Source organism: Helicoverpa zea, chromosome 18, assembly GCF_022581195.2.
Source record: "Helicoverpa zea isolate HzStark_Cry1AcR chromosome 18, ilHelZeax1.1, whole genome shotgun sequence".
NCBI lineage: Eukaryota > Metazoa > Arthropoda > Insecta > Lepidoptera > Noctuidae > Helicoverpa > Helicoverpa zea.
The window spans coordinates 5,562,162-5,589,387 of NC_061469.1; the positions used below are offsets into that span (position 1 = coordinate 5,562,162).

General features: G+C 35.7%; 1 protein-coding gene across 2 annotated transcripts in view; it reads left to right on the plus strand.

Moving 5' to 3' along the window:
* Nucleotides 1-27,226, plus strand: part of LOC124638996 (rap1 GTPase-activating protein 1) — a 267,806-nt gene that overhangs the window by 94,752 nt on the left and 145,828 nt on the right. For both annotated transcript variants that reach the window (XM_047176199.1, XM_047176196.1), the window contains exon 2: nt 5,090-5,301. In XM_047176199.1, coding sequence (XP_047032155.1) covers nt 5,228-5,301 — 74 coding nt within the window. In that variant the 5' untranslated portion in view covers nt 5,090-5,227. The remainder of the gene's footprint in view (nt 1-5,089; nt 5,302-27,226) is intronic.

Here is a 27,226-nt window from a genome sequence, read left to right on the forward strand (position 1 = left end):
AACACTAATAACATTACTGGGAACCGAGAAACTATTAACAAATTAAAACACTTACCTGCACTCATTACTCCCGGTATTGCAGAGTAATTTTTGGAAGCACTTCTGTATTATTATAATGTACTAAGTTACTCCGGAGTACATTTTATGATTTCCTCTGATCCGCTGGAAGTGACACCGTCTTAAAACAATTGAACAATGAAATAAAACACTGTATTTCCACATCCTTACGTAAATATTTAAATTTTAAACCAATTATTTATAACAAGACATCTCAACTCAACGGAAGAATATAATTGTGACGACCCACTACTTTAAACATATTGTGTAGGTAATAAATCCTACTGTGTATCTAACTACCCACATATATAAAAAAAAGTAAATACTCTTCAAATTCCTTTTAATAGATGTCACTAAGAACAGTCATTTGTTTTATTTTTGATTGATTTACGAATTTATGAAATAAACTTTGTTTGGTTGAAGATATCTTAGATGTTCATTCGTTTCGAGAGTGATACCGACTATGAAATCAATGTTACACTGAAATGAACCAGTCAGAAAAATTTTAAAAATGAAAAAAATCATAACTCGCGATATCGAAAGTTTTAACTTTCGGAATATGAATTAAGTATTTGATGCATATTTGTCGGGTGTCCCTCTCTTCTCGGGAAGTTGCATTTCATGTAACCAGAGACAATAATGTTTGATAAGTCCCGAACCAATACTGTGCCTACGTGCAGTTCAAAATTTGTGCCTGACTGGTATGCTGCCTTGGCAGATCTGAGGGGGCTGTGGGAGAGGTATGCGCCGGACTTTCTCCCAAAGTCCTAGTGGGAGTTCAGTATTCTGTTCTCTACTCCACCGAAGAAGAGCACTTTGACACCTTTTTATTTTTTTTAATGCCTTGTTAATAATTTTTTTTTGCCTTGTGTACTATAGTTACATTTCCTGCGATATATTTTTTTTAATGTTTAAGTGTATGTTTTAGAAACCTTTGTATAAGTAGATATTCTATTAGGATATGTGTGATAGATTCTATTTCGTGAATACTTATTTGCCTTCTCTGTACAGTAGATAAAGATTTTAGCCCAAGCAAAAAAGGGGTGTACAATGTATACATTATTGCTACAATTTATGGATCGTACATACTTATGTACAAAGAAAGCTTTAAAACTACAATGTTTAAGCAGCCATGTATAAGTGAGATATTAAACACTGGAAATAGGTACAATACAAAGTTTCATTTTGTTGGTAGTCTGAAACGTAACAAGGATATTTTGTGTGAAACATTCCTTATCTTGTTCGTACTTTTGGCAGATAACAGTGCTTGTATTATTCAAGTGCGCACGTGTGACAAACAAAAGTCTAGAAGTTTGTTCTATGCTTTTTCTTCAAGTACCCATACATAAAACCTAGGTAATATTTGGAAATGTACAAGCACGTAATTAAAATGGTAGGAAACACTCTTATGTGTATACCTTTGATGCATACTAAATATGTTTGTTTCGCGCCTTCTATATGGTGAATATTCCTCAAAACACCTATTGAATAAAAATAGCAAAGTGAACAAGTATCCAGGTACATTGAAAGTCGATCAGGTCCTATATAGTAGTGCTGGACGTAAGCGCACCTCTTCACTGTTGGAAGCCCGCATCAGAATCAGCAAGCTTTGCATCGACGTGCGTCAATAGATAGACTAGTAGATTTGCTTCATCCAGCTTTGAAAGGATTGATTGATAGACTTTTAGGAATAAACGTGATTTGTTTATACTGCAGAAATCAACAGCAATCAAATTTTTTTATGAAGAGGAATAGGCAGAATTAAAACACATTCTCATCGTACTAAAGTTTTATTAACACGCCTTTAATTAGATCGACCACATGTTATTTTTACGTGCATTTATAAAAGCGTGTATTTCTAGTGTTTTTTTAACTACCAATTAATTATAGTGTTTACGTATAATGTAAAAAAATATATGAGGCTGCACTTATGCACTTTTTGTAATTGTAGGCCTCTTAATTGCTTACCTTGACCAAGTAATTTTAGAATCATATCTTTCTAATTCACTGTTATAAAAGAGAAGTCAAATTTTCTACATCGGTGGTTTTGAGTGCAACGCACATCCCTTTCTTCATCATGCCTTTCAGCGCTGATGCTACAGCTCCATACCCAAGTACTTCACGTCAATCCAATAGTTTCTGCGCCTTTTCCAAGGACACATTTACCGCGTAGAAACGGACTCCTCCACTTACTACACCCAAAATATCTTTTCGTATTAAGAAAGCCGAAAACTTCGCTTGCGACTTCTAGGATTTGTTAGAAAAAAGTGTTTTCTAAGAAATTGCTTGGCAAATGTTACAAAGGGATGCGAGGGCGCAGGTACTTGGGACCGAAATGCGCGCATTCATGGTCGAACTACTAAGCAAGCGGCGTAGCCCAATGGCTAAGGCGTCGCCATTGGTCTGGTGATCGAAAGGTCGTGAGTTCGATACCCAATCGTGGCACAATCGATGTAAGCATATACAAGACTCCAATTACAAATATTTAAGTTATTTAGATAAACATATCTCTGCGTAATAACTTCCAAGTAACTATTTTGCAAAATTACCGAAACCCACGCCAAAAAGGAACAAGATTGTCCTAGTTCTAACTAATTAAAATTTGCTTTTTTACCGACACATTACAAAATTTAAAAATAATGAGCTCGGAAAATTGTTTTATAGCCCACACTACTAATTGCCAAAAAACAAGGCATAATTCCAGGCTCTAATTAAAAGTTTATATAAAACTTTTTCTAAAGCTTTTTTGGCTAAAAGAATAAACTTTTTAAAGTAATTAGTAAACTTCTCGATCATTACTCAAAGCAAAAAGTTTAATTGAGTTATTTTGGGAAGGAAAGGGAAGTTTTCTTACTTAAATAAAATCAATAACAAATTGTCGCTAAAATTTAGATGTTACTAGGTCAACATATGAATGCTAGTAAAATATGATATGGCAATTTGAACTTTCAGGCGCAACTTAGTAGTTTTGAAATCAGTTAGACATAGGCAAAAGTATGTACTTTATAAAAGGCATTTAAAGTTCTTACCAGTTAGGACTGGTAATAGTATTTACTGACAACGATGTTATCTATACTAATATTATAAAGCTGAAGAGTTTGTTTGTTTGTTTGTTTGAACGCGCTAATCTCAGGAACTACTGGTCCGATTTGAAAAATTATTTCAGTGTTAGATAGCCCATTTATCGAGGAAGGCTATAGGCTACTTTTTATCCGGGTTCGTGCAGAGGTTTCCACGGGATGCGGGTGAAACCGCTGGCAGAAGCTAGTCTATTTAATATTATCCGGAGTACCTATTCCAATAATAATTTTAAAAAATTCTCTTCAACTTCAAAATAAAATAATTTCATTTTACAATTCCAAATACAAGCAGTACCAATTGAGGTTACACAAATATCGAGGGTTAAGTAATCAACTAGTAGAACTAGGTCCCGATTGAAGTACTAATTACCTTTGCAACGTGTTACTTTGATTGGCATACACGCTCAATACAATGTCCAAGTCTTATTTACTAGACTATGATTGATACTGTAGATGTTCAATTGTTCATTTGTTTTGTTGATTTACTTTTTCATTCAAGACTGTTACTTCATTCATTCGACAGGAGTAATAACTGGTAATGTTTTAAAGTTATTGTTTTGTTAGGTAACATATCGTTTGAAAGTGGAATGACTTTTCTAGAGAGTTCGAGTTATAAAACATGTGGACGTTTTCGTACGCAAAATGTTCCTGAATAGCAATGACGCCAGAACGAGATAACGTATAGTGATAAATTCATCAGGTGTTTTAACTTGACTCCGTAGCCTGCAGATTTTATCAACGCTTTTCTAATAATATTATACCAATGTTTTTTTTTTATTTAGATAATTATTGTCAAAAAAATATGTTATTAAATAAATACATAAAATAATGAAGAAACAATCTGTTATAGTACCGTACAAACTAGACTTACTTATTTGGACTTCGCTAAACATTTTAATTACTGCTGTAGCTATTCTTGAAGATTCATGATATCATAATATTCATTAACTAAAAATATCGCTCCAAAAATATCACCAACTAAATATTTTAAAGTATTAAATTACACTTTTTCGAACGAAAGAGTCATAAAGTGTAGTTATTAATAACAAAATTTCCTGTTTTAGAAATAATTGCTAGCTTCCTCGTAACATTGTCCATTTGACATGCTCTATTACCGGTGTAGGTAATTGCGATAATTTGTATCGTGAAGCCTGTCACTTATATGTATTAGGTACCTATTTAATTTATATTGTCAAAAGGCTATTTCACATAATACAGTTGTTCAGTATTAATTAACTTTATATTGTATTTAATAAAGTGTGTGTATTTTTAAAGTACATAAGTAAAAACATATTTTTGTGAACGTTTGGTTAACTAAATTAATCTATTTTCACACTATTATGAATCACTATCGAAAAGTACAATTACTGTCACTTCCAAATACTGGGGTTTAGGCAACAGAATGAACCTGAAATCATTTGCAAGGCCCATAATTACTTACTTTTCCATCAGCAAAATAGATATTACCAGAAATCTATTCACTAAATTCTTAACTGACGTAATTTAACCAAAGCTGTTATTATAATTTGTAAGGTGAATCTCAAGTGACGTCCCTTACTAAAGATGCTTAAAATGTTGTAACTTAAACCAGGTTCAAACTAATTTAATTAATTATAGTGATCAAAGGCAACAAGCTGACGAGAGCCACGAGCTGAAACTTTCAAAAGGCATACAGCAGTAACATCTTCTTTGAATTTTATAAGTGCAGAATAGTTTTAATTTTCTCCTTGTAAATAGATTGGGAATGTGGCAGAAAGAATGGATCTTATTTTTTACCCACGCTAAGAATTTACACTGTTTCCTTATATGACTTTATAAACATAACTTACAGTAGCTTACACTCCGAAAGGCAACAAAATTACCTGTCTAGAATAGGAATCGAACCCGGGACTCGCAACACGCGTCAAACATATCACAGTAAAATGTTTAAAAATGTATTTCTTTTGTTTCAGGTCATCATTAACAATACCTGGAACAGAATTACACCAGCGTTTGATAAAAAAAAAGAAGTTCATGTGTGAATTTCAACAAAGTGTGAATTAAGTGATAAAAGTGGCAACCGTGAGCTTACTGTCATGTGACGCACTAAAATGTTGAAGATACAAATGTTAGAGTCCATCGTCAGTAATGATGCTGATGAGAATCAGGAGCAGCAGCCTAACGGGTAAGTTTGTCCTTACTTCTATTACCTACCTACATAATATATTAGCCATTTTCCCGCGGTTTTACCCGCGTCCCATGGTAACTACTGCCCGTACCGGGATAAAATATAGCCTATGTAAAACACGGTCCAGTAGTTTTTGAGCCTATTCATTACAACCAAACAAACAAAGTTTTCCTCTTTATAATATTAGCATAGATGCTTAGGTATATATCCGCAATGCCTGCCCGTTGCCCGTCCTGTCCGTTGTGGGTGCAGTGGGATGGAGGGTCAGACTTTTACTGACTAAAATCCACATTTGTTCTTTCTGGAGTCATATGTGTACCAGAGCTGTGCCAGAGCCTAATTCGTCTACGCTAAAGTTGCTCGAAATATTTCGCTACAGAATAAAGGTTATTTAGTTTCAAAAGTATACGTTTCCATCAAAAATGGATCTCATAAAAAACTCGATACCTATAGCCAGGAGTAACTCCTAGCGGGCCACTCAATAAAGCCATCACAGCTGAGTACAATTTCACCTACATTCTATTTCCACTAAAGCGAGTATCGATTTCCAGCCAAATAACCGACCCGTTGGCGCCGGTATAATTTCGCAAATAACTTTTTATTGGGACATCACAGATCGTTGTTTTTGTACCGGATCATCAGGCAGGTTCTGACTGCCATTTGTCTCGGACATGACAAACAAATTAATAAAATTATGCTTACCTACTTACTGTCACAGGCAGACAGATACTTACAGTTTTTGATATTCCTTGTTTCGAATGTACATTATGATACCATGGTTTTAAATGAACCATATAAATGATCGATCTAATACAGTCTTAAAACGGAGACCTGCACCCCTTTAACACAAATATGGTTTTGGCTTACTTAGGCGTTTGAGATTGATAAGTTCCACAATATTATTTTTAACATTTTGTTTCATAAGAAATAAAAATCTTAAAGGGCGCTAACATCTTTTTTTACCACAAACCCTACCCATATATGAATAGATACGACCACATACAGGTGACACAAAAATACGATACCGAACCATACATTTCGAATTCAACCACGCCCTCATAGCAAGAAGCGACCGAGAACATTGTTTGCGCTCGTAAAAACTAAATGAAAACATAGCATCGGGCGACAGTTCGACGCGACACTGCCGTCGCGTTTGTCGGACAAAACAAATTCAACAGCATGTTTTATAGCCCCACCATGAGAAAGGCCTCGGGATTATAAGTTATAACGCACTGGGATATTGTAGCAGTGTTTTCCTATAAAAGAGAGTGCTGGTATGGGTAGGATTACTTTATGAAGCAACTGGCTGTGTACCGCAGTTTCATCCACGTCCCGAGGGATCTTCTTCATATACCCGGCCAAAATAAAGCCTTGTTACTCAATGGGTCTAGCATTCAAACAGTGAAAGATTTTTTTTTATTAACTTTCAAATCGCTTCAGTAGTATACAGTATAGCCTTAATACTCTTTTGTGACACTTACAAACAAACAAAAAGGTTACTAAATTAGTATCCGTAAATACCAAAATATTGATCATAATAATAATTAACATTGATCTTGTTATCGATCAGTCAGTTGACGCGAGTTCGAATCCTGCGAATAATATATAATTTTTGTACTTTTGGTTAATGGTGGACAGCGTAAAAACTAAAAAAAATACTAGCTTTGATATTTACGTATAATTTCCGCCGTAAATAGCATTTTTATTTAATTTTTATCTTAAATATTGAAAAAAAAGTGTCAAATTATATACTCAGTAGGGTCGTCCAGCAAACGCATAGCACAATATATAAATATGGCCAGACTTTCGCTTAGCGTAATAGTTAGTACCACAGCAGTGTCCTGTTTAGAATACCTTTTACTTGCAAGTAATGCCTTTCTAAATAGTAACCACCGTGGTACAAGGGATTCTTTACACCATATCCCTCTAACTGGCTTCCTGAGTATACACGGACACCCAAGTATCTCCCGCGCAAAATTTTCTACTATACACAAGTGCTCAGAAAACTTTAATTGCGCGATGCAGAATTCATTCATAAATACAATATTTATTTTTGTGGGTGGCTGCAAAAGTTTCGGTTAAAACCGTTTTACGTCTACCCGCAGAATTGTTTATTTTTTTGCATCGACGTATCGGTGATTGGTGGTAGTAAGACTACGGATATTTTGCATAGATAGGTATGTGGAATACTTTAAAAGCAACATTGATTCTTTAAAGAAACTAAAACCAGTAGTTAGTCATAACAATCTTTTGTTGACAACATTTTCAACAAAGAACTAATGATCTAAGTTTGAATCGAGACATAGCTATCTTTTCTAAGTCTTAACTACTTATTATGATTTACTATTTACTATTCCGTGAAAATTAGTATTCCCCGACATTATTACTTTCATTCCTCTATTTTTGAAGTAAACAACTACGGAAATTCAAACACAGAATTACCATTCTGTGTTTGATTTTTTTTTCTGTATTTGAATCAAAACAAGGCACATCGCATAAAGCAAACCTTGAAGATTTATCCTCCCTTTAGCCTTGTAATCACTATAATTAATTCAAAATCAACCTCAATATCAGTTACGTCGAAACAATTGATTTTAATTTTCTATCGACTGGCAATTCATTAAAGCAACCATACCTTTCGCACAATTAAGTCGGGTACACACCGGCGTGCAATTAACTCAACAGTTACCGCTGTTACACAACGGTGTGCCACCGATATTCCGTTCGGGGCAACGAGCCGTGAAATATGACGATAGAAAAAGCGATCATGTGTACTCAGCCTTAATTCGTGCTCTGTACTGGCGGACGTGCATTTAAATTATAGAGGAACTGTTTGATAAATTGGCATTAATATTTTGGGACTATTTTATAAAAAAACTGTCTAGTTTAACCATGGTTTCCTAAGTATCCTATGTTCATTCTAGTACCACAAAAATATGTGTACCTACACAGTTTCATGATGATCGGTTCAGTATGTAGTTTTTTGCGTGAAAGCGTAGCAAACAAACGAACTTTCGCATTTATAATACGTATACAGTGGGTTGCCAAATTATTAGGGACAGTTACAAATACACGGTATTGGTAAAGTATTTGGTTTAAATCTAAATATATAAAACTCAAAGGTGACTGACTGACTGACTGACATAGTGATCTATCAACGCACAGCTGAAACCACTGGACGGATCGGGCTGAAATTTGGCATGCAGGTAGATGTTATGACGTAGGCATCCGCTAAGAAAGGATTTTGATCAATTCTACCCCCAAGGGGATAAAATAGGGGATGAAAGTTTGTATGAAACTTTGTCAATTTTAAACCGATCGGACTGAGACTTTGCATGCATAAAGCTACTATGGCGTAGGCAACTCTTAAGAAAGGATTTTGATAAATTCCATCCCTAAGGGGATAAAATAGGGGATGAAAGTTTGTATACATCTTCTTAGATTTGTACACGCTAATCTTCCGAACTACTGAACGGATTTCAATGATTTTTTCTTTGTTGTATCAGTATTAAGCCTGGTCAACATATAGGCTATAATTTATCTTCGAAACTTGAAGACCTGATGCAGAACTCCAACAGACCAACAAAACTATAAGAGATACAAAAATGGTGCCATGGCAAAAATTGTTTCATGTGATGAGCATTTTCAGCTGAGATAATAAATTTTAAGATCTGGAACACCTGATGTGGAACCCCAAGAGCCCAGCTTCTCTATACCATATACAGGTATGACGTTTTAGCAAAAGTTGTTCAATTTGATAAGCACTTTCTATTGACTTACACAAATTGAAGATCTAAAACACCTGATGTGGAACTCCAGGGGCCCAGCTAGACTATAGCATATAGAAGTATGACGTTTTAGAAAAAGTTGTTCAATCTGATAAGCACTCTCTGTTGACTTATAAAAATTGAACCACACCTACACCTGATGTGGAACTCCAGGAGCCCAGCTAGAACCATGACGGGGTAGGTCTCACGCCTCTGGTTTGGCTTGGCCGTCCAGAGTGGAGTCGCTAGAGCAGGATTAGTAGCCCTGCTCGGAGGGTAGGTGCCTCATGGTAAGCACAGGGAGCGCGTAATCTGCGTTTAAAGTCCACCGAGGTATCCTCACCCTTCAGCTCATACTTGAGAGATTGGTTCTCTACCCACTAAACCACCACGACTTCCACTAAGTCACCACGACTTTGTCATCTATTTAATGTTTTTTTACGTAATAATACTTGTGTAATATTTTTGCCACACACAAATGCGGACTAATTAGAATCACTACTTTTATCCCTATGGTCACGTCTATTGCGGTTCAGTTCTCAGCGTTTTGTTTAATCTGCTGTGCTTTTGCTGTTAAAGTACAAAAATTAAGTATATAGAACGTTTCTCTTCGGTCCCTTAAAATTCAATATCAGACTATTCAGATCTTTGATTTTGCTGACCCCGTAGTCGCTGGCACAAGGGACAGGATCCGCGTACGAAGTCGCGGGCAGAAGCTAGTTAATTATAAAAACACACTTTTTGACATAGTAAAAGCTTTAATATGATAACACAACTATTTAAGAATGATGTAAAAAATATTTAAGAATAAAATAACAAAAATAAAAAATTATAAATAAATAAATGTACATGCAGAAAAAATAGTTAATATTTTGTGACGTTGCTTTTCGCCTCAATGACTGCTGCTATACGCCTGGGCATACTTTCTATGCAGTTTTTTGCACTTTGTTTTATTTTTGGGTTATGGTGCCACACATTAATAAGCTTTTCGATCAGTCTAACCTTGGTGGTTATGTTCTCCTTGGCTATTTCAGCCTTGGTGATCTCCCATAGATTTTCTATGGGGTTCATGTCAGGTGAATTTCCAGGCCAAGGTAGTACTGGGATGTTGTGGTCGGCCAGGAACTTGGTTATGCTCCTGGCTTTATGGCATGGTGCTGAATCGTGCATAAACATGAATTCTTCACCGTCTGGAAACCATTCTTCAAGTGTGGGCAACAGGCGAGTTTGTAAAACTTGCTTGTACTGGTCTTGTTTCATGGTTCCCTGGACGATGTAGAGGCGCCCAACCCCTTTGGCACTTATGACAGACCACACCATTACCTTAACTGGGTGTTTAACCCTCTCAACAATGCAGTCAGGGTGGTATTTTTCACCTGGGCGTCGTCGCACAAAACTGCTCTTGTCGGCTAAAACCTCAAAGGATGACTCATCAGAGAAACACACCTGAAAAAAATTTAAAGTTGTTTATATTTTTTATTTATGCGTTCTTAATTTAGTCAACTATAAATATGGACACTATCTGACCTTACTCCAGTCCTCGATTGTCTTATGCCGGTGCTCACGAGCCCAGGCTAGACGTTTCTTTTTCATGGCCTCTGTCAGCCTGGGTTTCTTAGCAGGACGATGTCCTGTCAGGCCTTCCTCTGCTAACCTACGCTGCACGGTTCTCTTGGATATCATTATTCCAGACTCCTGAACCATCTGGGTTAACAATCCAGCACTTTTTTTCCTGTTATCTAAACAGATATCGCGTATTTTCCGGTCAGTACGCGGAGTTGTGATGCGTTTTCGTCCGCAATGACCTTTTCTTTGAGGTGCTATTGGCTGATCCAGGTCCAAAGAAATTTTTATTTTGTTGACTGCTGACTTAGAAACACCAGCAATATCTGCTATCTGTCTTTGAGAGTGCTTGGTGTGTTTCAGAAGCGTTTTAATTTCGCTTTTCTTTTTCGGAGTCAAATCACAACCTCTTCCCATGCTGAAAGCCAAAAAAAATATGAAAAAATAAAAATATTGCAATATGTGCACGTGAAATAAAATTTCATGAATATTAAATAGTAATACTTACATTTAAAATAATTTTCAGGCAATAATATTGAAATAATTTTTGTCTAAAATTTTAAATTCGTCTTTCACTATCACACGTCTCCAGCAAACTGTAGCACTCACTTAACTTAAAAAAATTTAGAAAATAATCCAACCATCGAAATCTCAAAAACCACTTATAATATAAAGAGTAAAGAACAGGCAAACATAAATAAAACATTTCTGTAACACCTACACCACTCAAAACTGCAGTCAAGTGCATCCAACGTGAGAAATCGACAAAAAACTTAAGTGTCCCTAATAATTTGGCAACCCACTGTAAGTAGGATGTTTTATTTGGGGAAGAGTGCAAGCTTTACAACAGTGAAAGAATTTAAAAAATCAGTTCAGTATTTTTTAAGTTTATCCATTACAAACGATTTTTTTTCCTCTTTATTATATTAGTATAGAAATATAAAATATAGTGTTGTCTCTAATTTTAAAGGTAATTCCTAAGCCTTTTAACTAAAGCAATTAACTCGTCCCTACTCTAAATAAAATGATTAAGTGCGGGTCTCCTCATAACTTAGACAAAAGGCTTATCCGACTACCAGCAGTTTTCGTAATAGCTGTTAGTAGAAACCATTATAGGTGAGGTAAGCTAATTTATTATTTTTGGACAACAATATTGTAATAATTTATTGTGATCAACAATTTTACCTATTTACTGATGAAACTATTCCACGAAAGAGGAATAAAATAAGCATGGATTTTTCTTCAGGATTCCCCCTCTTTTTTGGGAAGTATAACCATATTACCGTTAATACCGTAACCATTTTTATGTCACCATTTCGTCAAATTGTCTCAAAAGGGCTTCAGCGTGTTGGCTTCGGGCCCACGTTCGACTTCCAAAAATCCGGGACTCTGTAGTAGGTACCATGGTCTGGTCGAGACCGTATTATTAATATAAACATATTAATATAGGTACGTAATAGTATAAACATATTAATATTAACGTAATAACCCGATATTTTATTGTATTTAGGTAACCACGTACGTAACTACATACATTATGTACTAACAAACATTCTACCCGTGTTGTGGTCTGCGGGTCTAATCGAGGGAAGGGCTTTCGTGTGGCCAATACGTTTGCGTAGCGTAGCGTTGTAATAATAACAATATTTCTTTAGGGACATTCATTTATTTTTGTGGGACTCTCGACGACCGTGAGAAAGAGATGTGTTATTGCTAAAGACTGACGACACAACTAACTAGTCATGTCACATCGGCTAAATTAAACTACGTGTTTGTAATGAACGATAATGAAAATAAAATGCCTGCCAATGTCAAGGCAAGAAAGGTGTTGCTTTTTGTATCACAAAAATAAAATAAAAATAAGATGGATTTTATGTGTCCTAACAGCACTTTACATATTCATATTATTTGCCTTACTTAATCAAATAGGTTCATTACCTCCTCATATTTATGCAAAACTAAGAAACTAACCTAAACGTAATACCCCTTCACATATCATATAAAGTTCAAACATAACTGAACTCAATTTAGTCGGCCCAAGCGCTTATGAACGCCGAAATCTACCACTCTAATCCCAAACACGGCCATGGAAATAGGACCCTAAGGTGCCGCTTTACCAAAATAACCTGTTAGGGACCTTAAATAATAACGGTGAGAAACACGCAAGCCTCCATAATGATTTCCACAAAGTAAATATATAGAGGGAAATCTGTTTTCTAATGGTGAGAAAATGAGAAAGGAAAACGTCGAGTTTCTTGATGACTATGGCTTTATTTCATTTTGTCTCACACGGTTAATACGAAGTGCTGAATAATAAATTGTATGATAGTCGCCACTGTTGTTCGTAATGGGTGCGAAGTGGTATTTTCTCCTTGACAGGTAAATTGACTGATTAGTTGTACGGTTAGAAGCATGCGACTTCGTCACGCATATAAACACTTAAATTATGTTGTCAGTCTTTCATTTTAATACTGTGAATTGCGTTTATACACACATCAAAAGTGTCTAGGGATCAAGCATTTTTATGCGGATTTCTTGAGATTGAGATGTGGCTTTGTAATAAATTTATGATTTTATAAATTTATATGGATCCTTTTTGGTGCATTTCATAATTTGAATCAGGAACTGTGAATCAAATTCGAGTAAAAGATGAAAATCAGCTGTCAATATTTTCCCTATAAACACATACAACGCATTGAAGACATTATTAGTGCTACTGTTTCCCTACTACTGATTAAAACCAACGTTATTATGGAGCGGCGACGTCATTTAAGCAGGGAAGAAATGCTCAGAGCCGTGGGAATGATAGAAGCTGGTTCCCGGCAACGTACTGTGGCTTTAGCTCTGAATACAAGTCAGAGTGTTATCAGTCGACTTTGGACACGTTACCGAAGCACTGGTACCGTAGCTGAGCGCCATGGAGGACGGTATCGCTGCACCACACGGAGACAAGACCGATACATTCAAATCTTAACTCGAAGAGCTCCAACAATAACCGCCATGATGTTAGCCGTGAGGCTTCATCACTCTTCAGGGAACTTAATTAGCGACCAAACAGTCAGAAACCGCTTGCATGAAGTGAACCTTCATTCCCGAAGACCGCTACGGGTACCACCTATAGCAATGCACAATCGTAGGATTCGATATCAATGGGCTCTTGAACACAGAAATTGGGCAGAAGAACAATGGCGTTTCGTGTGCTTTTCTGATGAGTCTCGTTTTGGTATGAGACCGGATACAAGACGTATACGACACTGGAGAACCCCTGGACGCCAACAGCGATTAAAATCCTGCCAGGAAGTCCATCCTTATAGTGGTGGAACCATCATGGTATGGGCGGGTATTTGGATCGGCGGAAGAACTGAGTTGATTTGGATCAGAAGCAACCTCAACGCTCAAATTTATGCTGAGACGATTGTATCAGACGTCATCGTTCCTCTACAAGTGCAAATCGGTCCCTTATTTCAGTTAATGCATGATAATGCACGACCGCACACCGCAAGAGTTGTAAGACAGACTCTCGCGGCAGCTAACATCAATGTCCTGCCCTGGCCTGCTCAGTCGCCAGACTTGAACCCGATTGAGCATGCATGGGATATGCTACAGAGAAGAGCTCTGCCGAATATGGAGGGTATCCAGTCGCAAGAAGACCTTTTTTTGTTGTTGCAACGAACATGGGCGGCCATTCCACATCGTGATTTGGATGAACTCATTTTGAGTATGCCAAACCGATGTTCTTGTGTTGTTAGTGTTCGCGGTAGAAACACGGATTATTAATTGTTTAAGTTACCCAATAAACTTTTAAAGAAAACTGTTATTTCAGTCTTTTTTTTCGAACTTTTGTGTTAGTGTTTCAAATGTCAAAAATCCCTTTATTAGGAAAATGGCAAATTTCTTTATTAGTGCAAAGGTGACTTGGTTTATCGTTACTGTGACAAACGAAAACACTTTATTTGATGAATCCTTAAAGAAAATTTTAATTAATATCAATCAGGAGAAAAGTTATTGCAAAAATATATGTTGATCCCTAGACACTTTTGATGTGTGTATTTTTCACGCATTTCATTTATATTTAAGTGCTTAATGTACATTATTCACCCTTCTATCGCTAACTGCGAAAGTATTTTACTCAACAATATATGTAAGACTTACCAGAAATATCATCGAAACTTAGACCGTATTTCAGTACGCATATGCAAATACTACCCGTCTGCTGACCCACAAAACGCAGTATCTGCTGCAAATGTTAGAATGACCAATGTTCCTCTCTGCTGACTTGCACAACGTTGTACCCGGGATAACGAGTGATATATGCATCGTGCCATGGATTAGCTGAGCCCGACTGCCTAAGCTGAAGTGCAAACAAAGTGCAATTGTGTAGATGCAAATTGCAGAGAACATGTAACGTGGAGTGAGGATGATAATACAAACAATAGTCGTTACTGCTAATGACCTACTAAAAAGTGGACTCAATTCTTAAAATTGCTTTAAAGTGTGATTAATGCCTTCTTTGTTACCATTTAATATTTTTTTTGCTAAATAACAACAGTTGAAACAACAGTTGTCTATTTTATGATTACTACCTATATACATATCACTGTTCATTTCATCCCTTATATGCCTTATTGTCTTAACAATGTCATGTTAGTGTTACCCTGTATTGCTTCGAAATACTGTGAAGCAGAGATATTGTCAATTCAATGCCAATTACCTCGGGAGTCCCTCGTGTACACTGTACTTCAAATGCAACGTTAGTGTTCTCTGGACTTGACAGATGGCGTTGGCTGCTAAAGCTTTCTCTGAATGAGCTAACTCCCACAGTACCTGTGTCCAAATATATAATATTGCCTTTACAAAGGTTTAACTAAACATAGATTACGTTTATTTATACCTTAATTAGGCTTCATTAAAATGAATAATTACTTGGTCCAGCGATGCACTTGACTGTATACTTTGATAATCACTTCTGCGCAGATGTAGATCAGAGCTCAAGATTCGTGCCGATAACTATGGGTTGTTTACTGTGAAATTCCTTACATAAATAGTTTACTAAACCCCGTGGCTTCAATACAGAGTTAACGAGTTAAACGGAGTACCTTCCTTTGGCCCTTGACCCAGTTGTATCCCTATTGCTGTGCAGTCCCTAAGTGCTCTCCTGCCGCTGGGTAAGACCATCTGTGCCCAGTAGTTCCTCTTCTAAAATATTTCGTAGGAACTGTAAACGTTTTTCTTTTTTGCTGACTTTGGTTTGAATAGCACCTTGAAGCGGTGAATTTCTGGGAATAATTTTGTTAATTAAATAATTTTCCATTAAAATGAATGGTTACAAAAATCTGTAAAGCAGATTTGGACGAGGCTATTTTTATGTTTTAATCGTAATGTATTTAGCAACAGTTTTTAAACATAGCAACTTATATCCCAGATATAGAACTGAAAAAAAAAAACCAACCCTTCAAAATCAAAACAATATCTATGGCTTTGCTATTTTTATAGGTCATAATATCTAAAAACACTCACATAAGAAGGACACAGGTGGTCCTTGTGTATTTTCATTTAAAGTTGGGTACTCCCTAAGGCATGCCTAAAAGAGATATCATGCCATAATCCCGCCAAAACGATGCAGGTGGGTTTATGTCAACAATGACGAAATGTGCTTTAGTTTTGGGAAACTTTTATGATACGGGTTTAGGACGAAAATATTTTTGGGTCATACATCCCTTTTTATGTTAATCCGAAAAGAGGAGTGCTTGAAAATATTTTATAGGAGAAAAAAAACTTCCTGGACAGATATTGTTTAGCATCAAATCTGAAACAACAGAAAAATAAACTGCATAGTTTATATTTTAGGATAGTACCTTTACAGGAAAACGTGAGTTTTATATAATTTTCAAATCTTCCTGGGATTTCCGAAACTCTTTCTTTGATTAGTTTATGATAACATTGAAATTGATTTGAAGTTCTAAACTGTAACGGCACAATGACCTGAATTCTGAATTAAATTGAAGCCCATGTTCACCAAAATTTTAATCTCGTGCCGTATAATCGATTATTATTATCGGTTTAATATAGTGTTACCAAGTAATATTTTGAGCCCTACTCATAATTTCCTTTGTCAGCTGTGACAAAGGTAATACAACCTGCCAAAGCCAGCGTCTCGTTAAGGCGTCATTTTATCCCCTTACGGAGGTCGACGAAAATATCGCTTACAAGAAAATATATCCTAAACCGACCACAGTTACTAGACCTCTGATCACCTGGATAGGTCTGTTTTCTTCACCTACTTTTCTAGTCCTCCTAACAGGCGAGAGTTCAAGTAAGGCTGGTCCTATTATAATCAAAATAAGTTTGCCTATCCATTTGATATCATGAGATAACTCAGATGGCTTGTTCTAGAACAGGTGAGCTACTAAATTGAATTACAATGTAGTCTTTTATTACTTTGTATCTCCATCAAAATCAGAATTGCTTAAAAGGATGATTGAAGGTTGTACGGTATGCTGGTTATAATCTTCGTATATTAAGTCAATATATTATACTATATGACCTAAATAACTAATTGATATTGCCATCCTTTCAATAAAATTCTCAATTTAGCTTTCAAAAATAGCTCGGTGCAAATCGCGGTTTCATAAATCATTCGCTTCACCTTAAAACCTATATTTGAAAAACTATCGACTATTTCTCTTTGGCGAATAATAGCAGCTCTGGCCGCCAGTTCGTTAAAATCTACAGCAGTTGGAGTTTTTAATTAAAAGTTCTCACAAAAGACAGCCTCTAACCTATATCGAACTCTTTTCTAGGATCGATTTGTGGTGGTATCGAATTGGAACAGTTTTCGCTGTTGAGTCAAATATTGGTTGAAAGCCGATATTTAGTTTATTAAAATATTATAAATGGGAAAGAAACTTTGTGTCTGTGCATCTTTTTTTAAAGCACACAGGTAAACACCAATTTTGTTGCTAGTGGATATGTAAGAGCTATGTGAAATCTTATTACGCCAAGCGACGATGCTAGCGCATGTATAAAAAAATCGTATTACATTATCTGTAGTTTTACGAAATTGCTTTATTTCAGCATACAAGAAAGTTATAACACTTATGGCAAGTTTCTTAAACATCTGTTCTAGAGTTTATTTCCCTCAGTAGCGCCCACAACTTGTGTAGAATATAAAGCAGTTGACACACAATTTTCCTCAGGACCTAGATCTACAATCAAATGTGATTCAGAAAATAAATTTCCCTTTTCATGTATGTACGGAAAGCGAATTGTAAATAGTTTTATTAAGTTTATTCCTTTGCAGATTAGTAGAAGTGGCTGTTTTATTAAGAATTCTGTTACAGTATCAATAGTTCCTGCTGTCAATGGTGTCCTATATTAAACTGACGAGGCCAATTACAGCCCTCCTTTTGGTTTTTTTAATACTACCTAACCTGAACCAATGCATCTGAGATGATGGTTACCTACTTGAGACTCACTCAATGAATATTTTGCAGATACTTACTACAAATATTTAAGAGACCAACCGCTTACATTGCTTTTGATCGTAAAACAGTGAAGAAACATCGTTATTAACAAGTAATAATAACAGAACATTGCACAATATTTAGTGCTTACGTTAAGTTTCTTAATAATGGGCTTAATTATGTTTTGTTCGCTGATGAAATTAACAAGACCTTTTGTGTAATGTTAGCAATTATGTTCATGTCATTACGTTTTATTACTAAGATGTGGATTACTGAAGCCGTTGGTAATACTGCAAATGCTTATGAAAATTTCTTAAGAAAAATAAAATCCATAAGTACTTTTTGGCTTTCTGATGGAATTGTAAAAAACAGTTTATTAGGGTAAACGGCAACAACTGTATAGTTAGATCAAGTTCAGCAAATACATGAACCCAGTTCAAACTTTAAAAACATAGGCGTGCAGTTTTCAAAAATACCTACCGAATACCTCATCGACATATTATTATACACTATGCACAGATATGTATAATGTCAGATAGGTACGTACGCCCATCTATCTATCAGAGACGACCCACATAATTTCATTAGTGTGGATCACAGGCAACCTCAGAGGTGAGGGTCAACGATCACAAATCTATCGAGGATACAAACAAATGTAGGCACTGGGAACAATTTACCCCGCCACAAATACCAGGCTATCAGGAGTAAATCACAATTAGATTGAACGTAACTTTCCTTGGAGACAAGATTAAGGGAACATTAGATCAGGTTTTGAAGTCATTACTTACTCAAGGGCAAATTATAGTATCGGGCTGAAATCCCTGAAGTGGAAAAGGTTTAGTTTTAAGTAGAGAAGATGAAACTAAGATTTCGGAGATTTAAGTACTACCAACAATTTTTATTTTATAGTCCATCGTAAGTAAGTTAGGTATACCTAACTTGGTACTTTTTAAACTTGAGTATCAATAATGAACCCTACAATCTCATCAGAACTACTAGCTTGAGTTTCCCATACCAATCGATTCTAATGGCTTTATTGCATCACACACGTACATACCCACATATAGGAAACTAGGAACATGGTCCGTCTCATACCATAGACAGACTTACACTACATAATTGGTAGGTAACGACATATTGACCAACCTCGATGTCATCAACCTCATCGCTTCGGCATACTTTACAAGCCTGATTGTATCAGGAAATTCTGATTTTGTAGGTACTGTCATAATATTTGCCTCGTGATTAAATTAATGGCTGATTTAAAAAGGGTATCTTACACTCAAAGTTGTACCCGTAAGGTGATCTTCACACTGCCCCGCATCACGCTGCATCTTGCGTGTCGACGCACCTACGCGCGTTCCTGCGGGAGTGCAGATCTGCGTCATCGTGCGGGTTTTTTGCGCACTCACGCGCGTAGGTGCGTTTTGTAAATTCACGCACAGCGGCTCTCATCGAGTTCCATTTTCAAATATACACGTCACGCCCATTCAAAATCACGCGCGGCACTGCGGGATTCAGAGTGCCATACCTTGCGTCTCGCCCCACATCTACGCGCGGGGGTGCGTGTTTCTCCGCGTGTATGCGCGTGATCCGCATGAACGCGCGTGGATGCATTTTCAGTGTGTTGGACTATGCGTGTTTTCCATACAAACGGAGATATTTACAAGCAACAGAAAAAAACGCATCCACGCGCTACGCTGCATCATGCGGGGCAGTGTGATAATCGCCTACAACTTTTGTAATAATTTCACCAAACTCAAAACGCTAAGAAATTATGAAGATCCTGGGTTAGGTAACTAACAGGCACTCAACGCAAATTTTTTAATATGTATGGATACTGTATGTTTATCCTAACCTCATGTTTAACAAATGGTACAGACTTATGCAAAAAATAACAAATTCCAATTAGTCAAAAGGCAAATTTAGTCCGTAGGCTGATTTTAAAACCCGGCGGGCTGTCCGGCCCAAATGAATTACGTAGGAGTTTTGGATTAAAAAATTAAAGCGAAATGAAATTAGAAAATGTTACATGCTCAGCTTGGCATACACCGAATTAGTACTGTTATCTAATAAAAGCCTGGCCTAGTTATAAATCTCTCGGGTGAATTTCATGATCCCACGAAGATTAGCCCCCGTTGGAGTTTATCTCAAACTGTCAACCTACGATTTTAGTATTAATTTCGATGAAATATGGACACTGTGGTCATCTATAGGGTTAAACTTAATTTAATTATGAAAACAATACTGTATCATTTATTATTGCGTGACTGTGCTGCCATCTAAATTTAGTGCTAGAAATTGTTTGTTACTAACGACATCTAGTGGTGTAATCGATAAAGATTGTACCGGTGTCAATAAAGTTTGGTTAAACTCCAATAGATGGCGCTATTTTAAAACGCATGGAATATTTAATTTCAATGTTTTTTTTTTCAGATAGTAATAAGTAAGTAGTTGATTGTTAAGTTTTGAGTGTTGTAAATAACTACACCTTCTTCAAACTAAACTATAACTCTAATTGCGTATTACTTTAAACGCATTGGATTAATTACTAACATGGGGCCTGTATAATGCTCGGAACTTTGTTTCTATCCGAGTTTTGTGGCTTTGCGCGAGTTATTTATGCGAAATAACTTAGCTACTTTGAAATTAACTTACAATCCAGCGGTTATGTAATTTACCTTGCAAAATGTATAGATAAACATCGTCTAGCTACTGAGGGCTTTAACTTGCCAAGTGATTTTAGAGAACTAAGGACCTACATATTTATTTATGGAGAATGAATAGAACAGTAGATACGTTATAAGAATACTTTCGGAACTTTTATAGAACTAACGTTTTGATACATTTAAGATAGAACGGGCTACCCTATTACTTAGGTACCTGGATATTATGTTAATCATAAGGGGTCATGATTTCGTACTTGGATACAAAAGTGAAGTTGTACTTAGATTTATTGAAGTACTTATATAGATTCTCGTATTAGTATCTGGTATCCCCACTATGGCTCACACTATCGAAGCAGGATAGGGCTATTACAAATCAAGTTCCTGAAAAACTGAAATGCCGTGATGTAGGTTCCTAAGTTGTTTTTTACGCACATTTGGGTACTTACCATCTCAGTGGAGTAGTACCTACCTACGGATAATGTTCTTAAGTAAGCATTTAAGTAGATTGGCCCTACTAACACGCAGTAGGAAAATAGTCACAAGAAATTACCTACGAAGCTTTTGTATTGTCCCTCAAGCGTAAAAGTAAAGTGAGGGAAACGTTTTAATTAATTAACGTCACTTCCTCTCGTTCTATGCTACTAAGTACAATACTTTCTTTGAAGTTTATTGGACGATAATGTAAATACATTGTGTTCTTCACTTAATTGTTATTTTAAGAGGAAATGAGGGAGTAGGAAACAATCAGCTTGTAAATCCTGCAGTTCTAAATACTCATGTCAGGCATTTTTTTTTTAACTTTTTAAAGAATTCATAAAACTTTCTTAGTTCAAGAATTAAATCAATTCAACAATTTTAAGGGTAATAATAATTAAATGTGTAAAAATTACCTAACCCAAACCTACTTGGGAACTCTTATTTTCAAAAATAGCCAAAAAATTTAAGGTATGAAATACTTACCTAAAAGTACTCAGAACATTTTAAGTTCTTCTCAGTTCCTTTTCTTTAAATGCTATGTATTTAGCTAACCCTTTGCTTAGTATTATTGGCCCTGACTTCTGTCTTCGTTTTTTTTTTTTATCCCAATAATAATAACCAACAGTAGCTTATTTTTCTTATAATATACTTGAGTTACTGCCGGCTGTAATAAGCTCCACGTCGTTAACTTTTAACCTAACGGAACGAAGAAATTCACACGTTATGCCTCATTTATTTAAGAAAATGGATACGGTTTCGGGCAGTTGAAGAATGTGTACACATCTGTGACTTCTTAGTAGGTTACTATATTTCTTTTGTAATAATATTATTGATCAAGCACCCTTCAATTTTGTTGCTAATGTCCTTATTACTTAAGGGGTTAATGTGAAAACTTGTACAACTTGTACCATGTTTTGTTTTCTATAGTAAGAGCAGAAGTCAGAACTAAGACAAATATTACGAAGAAATAAATTATTATAATATCCGATTTTTTCACTAATTTGTACCTATAAGCTGCTTAAATTGCGTATTTTGTAACCCTTGCCTATTAAAATACGCACGGGAACTGGTAGGCTCCCCAAAAAATATCATTCCAATACTGGCCACCTACCAACTTACCTGAGAAAAAAAAAAATACTTTTCAAAAATAGAATAGAATTATCTCGCTTCGCTGTTTGAAAGAATTAAAGCGCTTTTAATTTCGGCCTTTATTGACTCACTTTCAAGACCCTCAAAGGAATTGGCTTAAAAAGTCATTTCCTTTTCCAATATAGGCAAGAAAAAAATCACACCCACCTGGTTAGGCGCGTGGCGGGCCCTTTCCGGTGCCTTCCCCTAGCTATTAAGCGATAAAATTTAAAATGCTTTAAAACTGCAAGATACGACTGATAGAGGTGGGCTCTTCAAAACAGTAGGGTTGCCAACTTTACCGGTTTGTTTTCTTTATAATTTAATAAGGAGGCACGTGTCGGATGTCCGATTGTGTGTGTTCAGTTACTGTGACGTAGTTATAACAAGTTTTTGTTGTCTTAAATAAATAATATTGCACACCGGTGGGTGAGTTATGTTTCGTGTCGAAAGTAGGTGACAGATGTTTGTAACGCAGAATAATTCAGTTTTTTTATTCCAAATCGATTTTTAGAGCCAATTGCAAAGAGGAAAGAAAACAGATCAAGAAAAATTCAAAGAATTATACCTTCATAAAAGATAAGTAGGAAAAAGTTCACGAGTATAGAATAACATCAATTCCATTTCCAATCGTATTTATCAAAAGAATATAATCACAGATAAGTATTAACTCTTTATTATAGAAACTCCATTTCCATTGCAGAACGGACCGCCAATTAAAAAGAAGTCTTCCATATTTAGGTCTTATTATTAACACCATAGAAAACAGACCATAAACTAGGTAACTAAATGGAGCATGCGCAATGCGATCAGAAAAGTTTCATTTATTTTTTTAATAGTCTATATCGCAAGTTTAACTATAAAACTTTTTATCGGTTTAGGATCGGAAGCGGCAGAATCACGTCGGATTTGAAACGAGATTTATTGCATTTAATTCAGAGCGTAAAAGGGTTTGAAAAACATGAAGTTATTGTTATATGAAGAGCACCTTTTGTTGTCAATTCAGTTTCTTTATTTACGATAATGCACGATTTTCACGGACCATTTATATTTTACTATCGGTTTATCGCGTTAGCGTAACTGCTTCTGCGCATTGTGTTCCAAAATTTAAAATTTTAGAACGTAAAAACATTTTTGGAATTTTTAGATTTCGGCCTAACTGAATATGCTAAATGTGTTCTTTTATCTTTTCCAATTAATAAATTAGGATTCTTATTTTATCACTTCGAAAACTGATCAGTTAACCTCGTAGTAAATATAAACAGCCTTTGTAGGAAGTATAGACGTAAATGTTCCAATACAAAGCTTTGATCAGGAAATAATCCATTCCGATTCGCGGAAGATTCCGGTCATTAAGCTTAACATGCTTTATCTGTAAGTGAATTAAAGCGTAACTAACGTGCCTATAATTAGTATGTTCAATACCTCTTGAAGTTGAACATGATAAGATTGTACTAATCTGATGAAAGCAAATTACCTGTAGTGAGTAAAGAGCAACAGCATTGAACCGCTGCAAAATAGTGACTACCTATAGTTCGGCCATTCAGAGAATGCGTTCCTGACACGTCGCGATTGAACTGACGACGTAATAACATTCATTGATTATTGATATAATAATGTTGTTTTAATGCTCCTCAATTGTTAAAACGGTAAACAACCAGCAAAAATATAAAAATAAATATAAAAACGCCATTGCAAAGTTACGTCGTCAGTTCAATCGCGACGTGTCAGGAACGCATTCTCTGAATGGCCGAACTATAGTTCAAATATTTTCCTGATTCAAATCAGCTTGATTAATGCTTATACAAACTTACCTGTTAAATAAAACAATGTATTTGCAGAACAATACCTATCACCAAAATTCCACAAATAAATACCAAAATGTAACTACGTAAGTATAAAGTTCTCAGTGCGCCAAATCACCAACGAACTAGGCGCAAGCGCTGAGATCGCATCTAAACATTGCGGTTAGATCATTCAGCTTTGCCACAAGCATTGGGCACACATTAGCACAAAAAATATCCCAAAGGTGTAGTCCTATGTTCACAACTTTGTTAATGATTTTTTTAACTAACAAACATTGTAACAATGTATGCAAATTGGATGAGACCAATTTATTCATTAGATGCATGGGTGCTGCCTCCCAAACAAGAAACAGCAAACATTATTTCGGACTCTAAATAACAGGGAGAGGTTTTGCATAGAGTTTTTAATTAGAAAGGACGCATACATGAACAAAGAGGACTGAGATTAACAAAGGACTCGGTTAATGGTATCATATTTAACGTACGTAACTTGAATTACTTGGCACTTTTATCTCGCTGCTCTAATTTGGAGTGCATTTGAACTACCAATTAAGGTAACCGCTTTTGAGAAAACTTTTTGTATACTTAATTGTTTCTTAATGCAGAAATGGTTTTCAGGATTTATGCATTACTTATTCCCGTTTCCCTGTTGGTAGTTTAATGATTAAAGACTGACATTGACAAGTCATTTTATTTTCTTGTTTCTCAAGATCAATAAAGATACATATTGTACATTTTCTATAGGGATCTGTTACTGTTACAGCCTTTTTATCGTCCCACTGCTGGGCACAGGCCTCCTCTCACATGGAGAAGGATTGAGCATTAATCACCACGCTTGCTCAATGCGGGTTGGTGATTTCAGACTTTATAGTCCAGGTTTCCTCAAGATGTTTTCCTTCACCTTTTTATCTGCCATTGGTGTCTAAGTATACTTAGAAAGTACATACAAACTTAGAAAAGTTGCATTGGTACTTGCCTGACCCTGGAATCGAACCCACACCCTCATACTCGAAAGGTTGGTTCTTTACCCACTAGGCCACCACGACTCTATAGGGATCACAATACATTAAATACTATTTTAATTGAGCTTTAAACACGACCAGTAACTTGTTCAAAAGAAAAAACACAATCTCATATAAAGATTCCATGTTATTTTTCAATCCACCGTTCCGATACGATCGACGTTCGCCGCGGAATACTTGGACCGAAACAATGGCTACAAATAATGTTAAACCAAGCCCCGTTTGATTTGCCGGCTCACGTACTCCATTCATAAAAGGGACTAGTTTTCGATGGCGCCGATAAAAAAGTATTTACACTTTTTTTTGCGAACTTCAAATAGATTTGCGAGCACGGACAATGGGTTTGGGTTCCGTGGTCGCTTTTATCTGAATCTTGTGGCATCTCAGGCGTACTACTGTTTTTTTTCGTGATCGTAAAAATATATTATCGTTTAGTAAGTATTGTAAAACCGGAAGCAAGAAAGTCAAGAAACATTTTATATAACTGTATTCAACTAAACTTAGGATTCACGTAATATGTTACACTTAAAATAATACGTAGGTTTTTTTTTTTTTACAATTCGCACATAAAATAATTAGCATTACAGTGATAAAACAAATGGGTTTTGCACCACATTGTTTGCGCAAAAAGATCGCAGCATGGTTCTTTAAAATCGCAAATAATTAAAAAGCATGTAACTGTTTTCTACAACAAAATTAAATAGTGTTAAATAAAAAACCTCTAATGATATGCAAATGAGAACAAATTAATAACGACTTTTAATTTAGGGGTATTTTTTCTCACAATCTAAACAAAAGTTGATAAGTCAATTGCAAGGGTTTCTTGCTATTGTCTAACAATTAAATCACGTGTAAAGAATAAAAGCTTGAGAATAATGAGTGAAGTTAAAGTTATTCTTTGGACAAAGTATTAGAAAGAAATCTGTGTGTCTTTGTTGTTGCCCTACTATATTAACGTAAAGGTATACTGTCGTTAATAATTATTAACAGGTTAGAAATCTTGGTCAGAAATATAGTTGGGAAGTATTTGAATAGTACTAACCTACTTTCAATTTCAACAACACACTTATGTGGGACATGTACATATAAATGCCGATTTATCTGCACCCCACAGAAGCCAAATAAAGGTTCAGTATCTTCTATACAAAACATAAAACATAGTATCAGTAAAATTATAAACATTAATACTTAAAATAAAATAACACCGCACCCAATCAATACTTAACCCTTCATTGAATCTTTTGTAATTCAAATTATCAAACACAAAAATAATACTTTTGACTTTGACACTAGCTGTCAGTCAGTGACAACAACAAATGTCATAATGCAAATCAGACCTTTTTTACTGGAAAAAGATGCGACGAGGCGGCATTGTTATGCCAATTGCGTTCCCTAGCGGCACCAAATGACAATGATAATGAACGGAGAGCCCACAAAATGTTTGTGTTATTCCTACTTTATGGCACTATTACTCATGTACTACCAAAACAATTGGCTTAGGTGAATATTTTGTGATGAAAATTGCTCTTGTGAGTTATGTGCAGTTAACTAGGTATCTCTTCTCGTTATGCGTCTAGTACCCGTAACGATTACTGTACGAAGTACCAGTAAGAAGCATAAACCATTTAAGGTTAAATGCTAATAAATAATGTATTATTATTTGGTTTAACTGTTTTTTTAAAAGTCGCCACATTTACGATTCACAAAATATATCAGAATTTATAACAACTTCCGTGCGTCTCGCAACAGATTCGATAAAAAATACAAACTCAGGTGTGAGTAACAAATAATTTTATCATTATTTCGCGAATAATAATAAGAGTGACAACCCTAAGTTTTCGCTGAACTGATCCAAAATACGTCGAAAGGTCGGCAGAGGGCGCGCGCGCATTGTCACCGCTATGATAGATTGCTGTCATATTCAAAATATCAACTATACATATGTAAATTATCATTCCTACATTCTCGTATTGTCACAAAACTATTTCAGGGGGCATGTCGCAAACTAAATAATAATAAAAATAACGT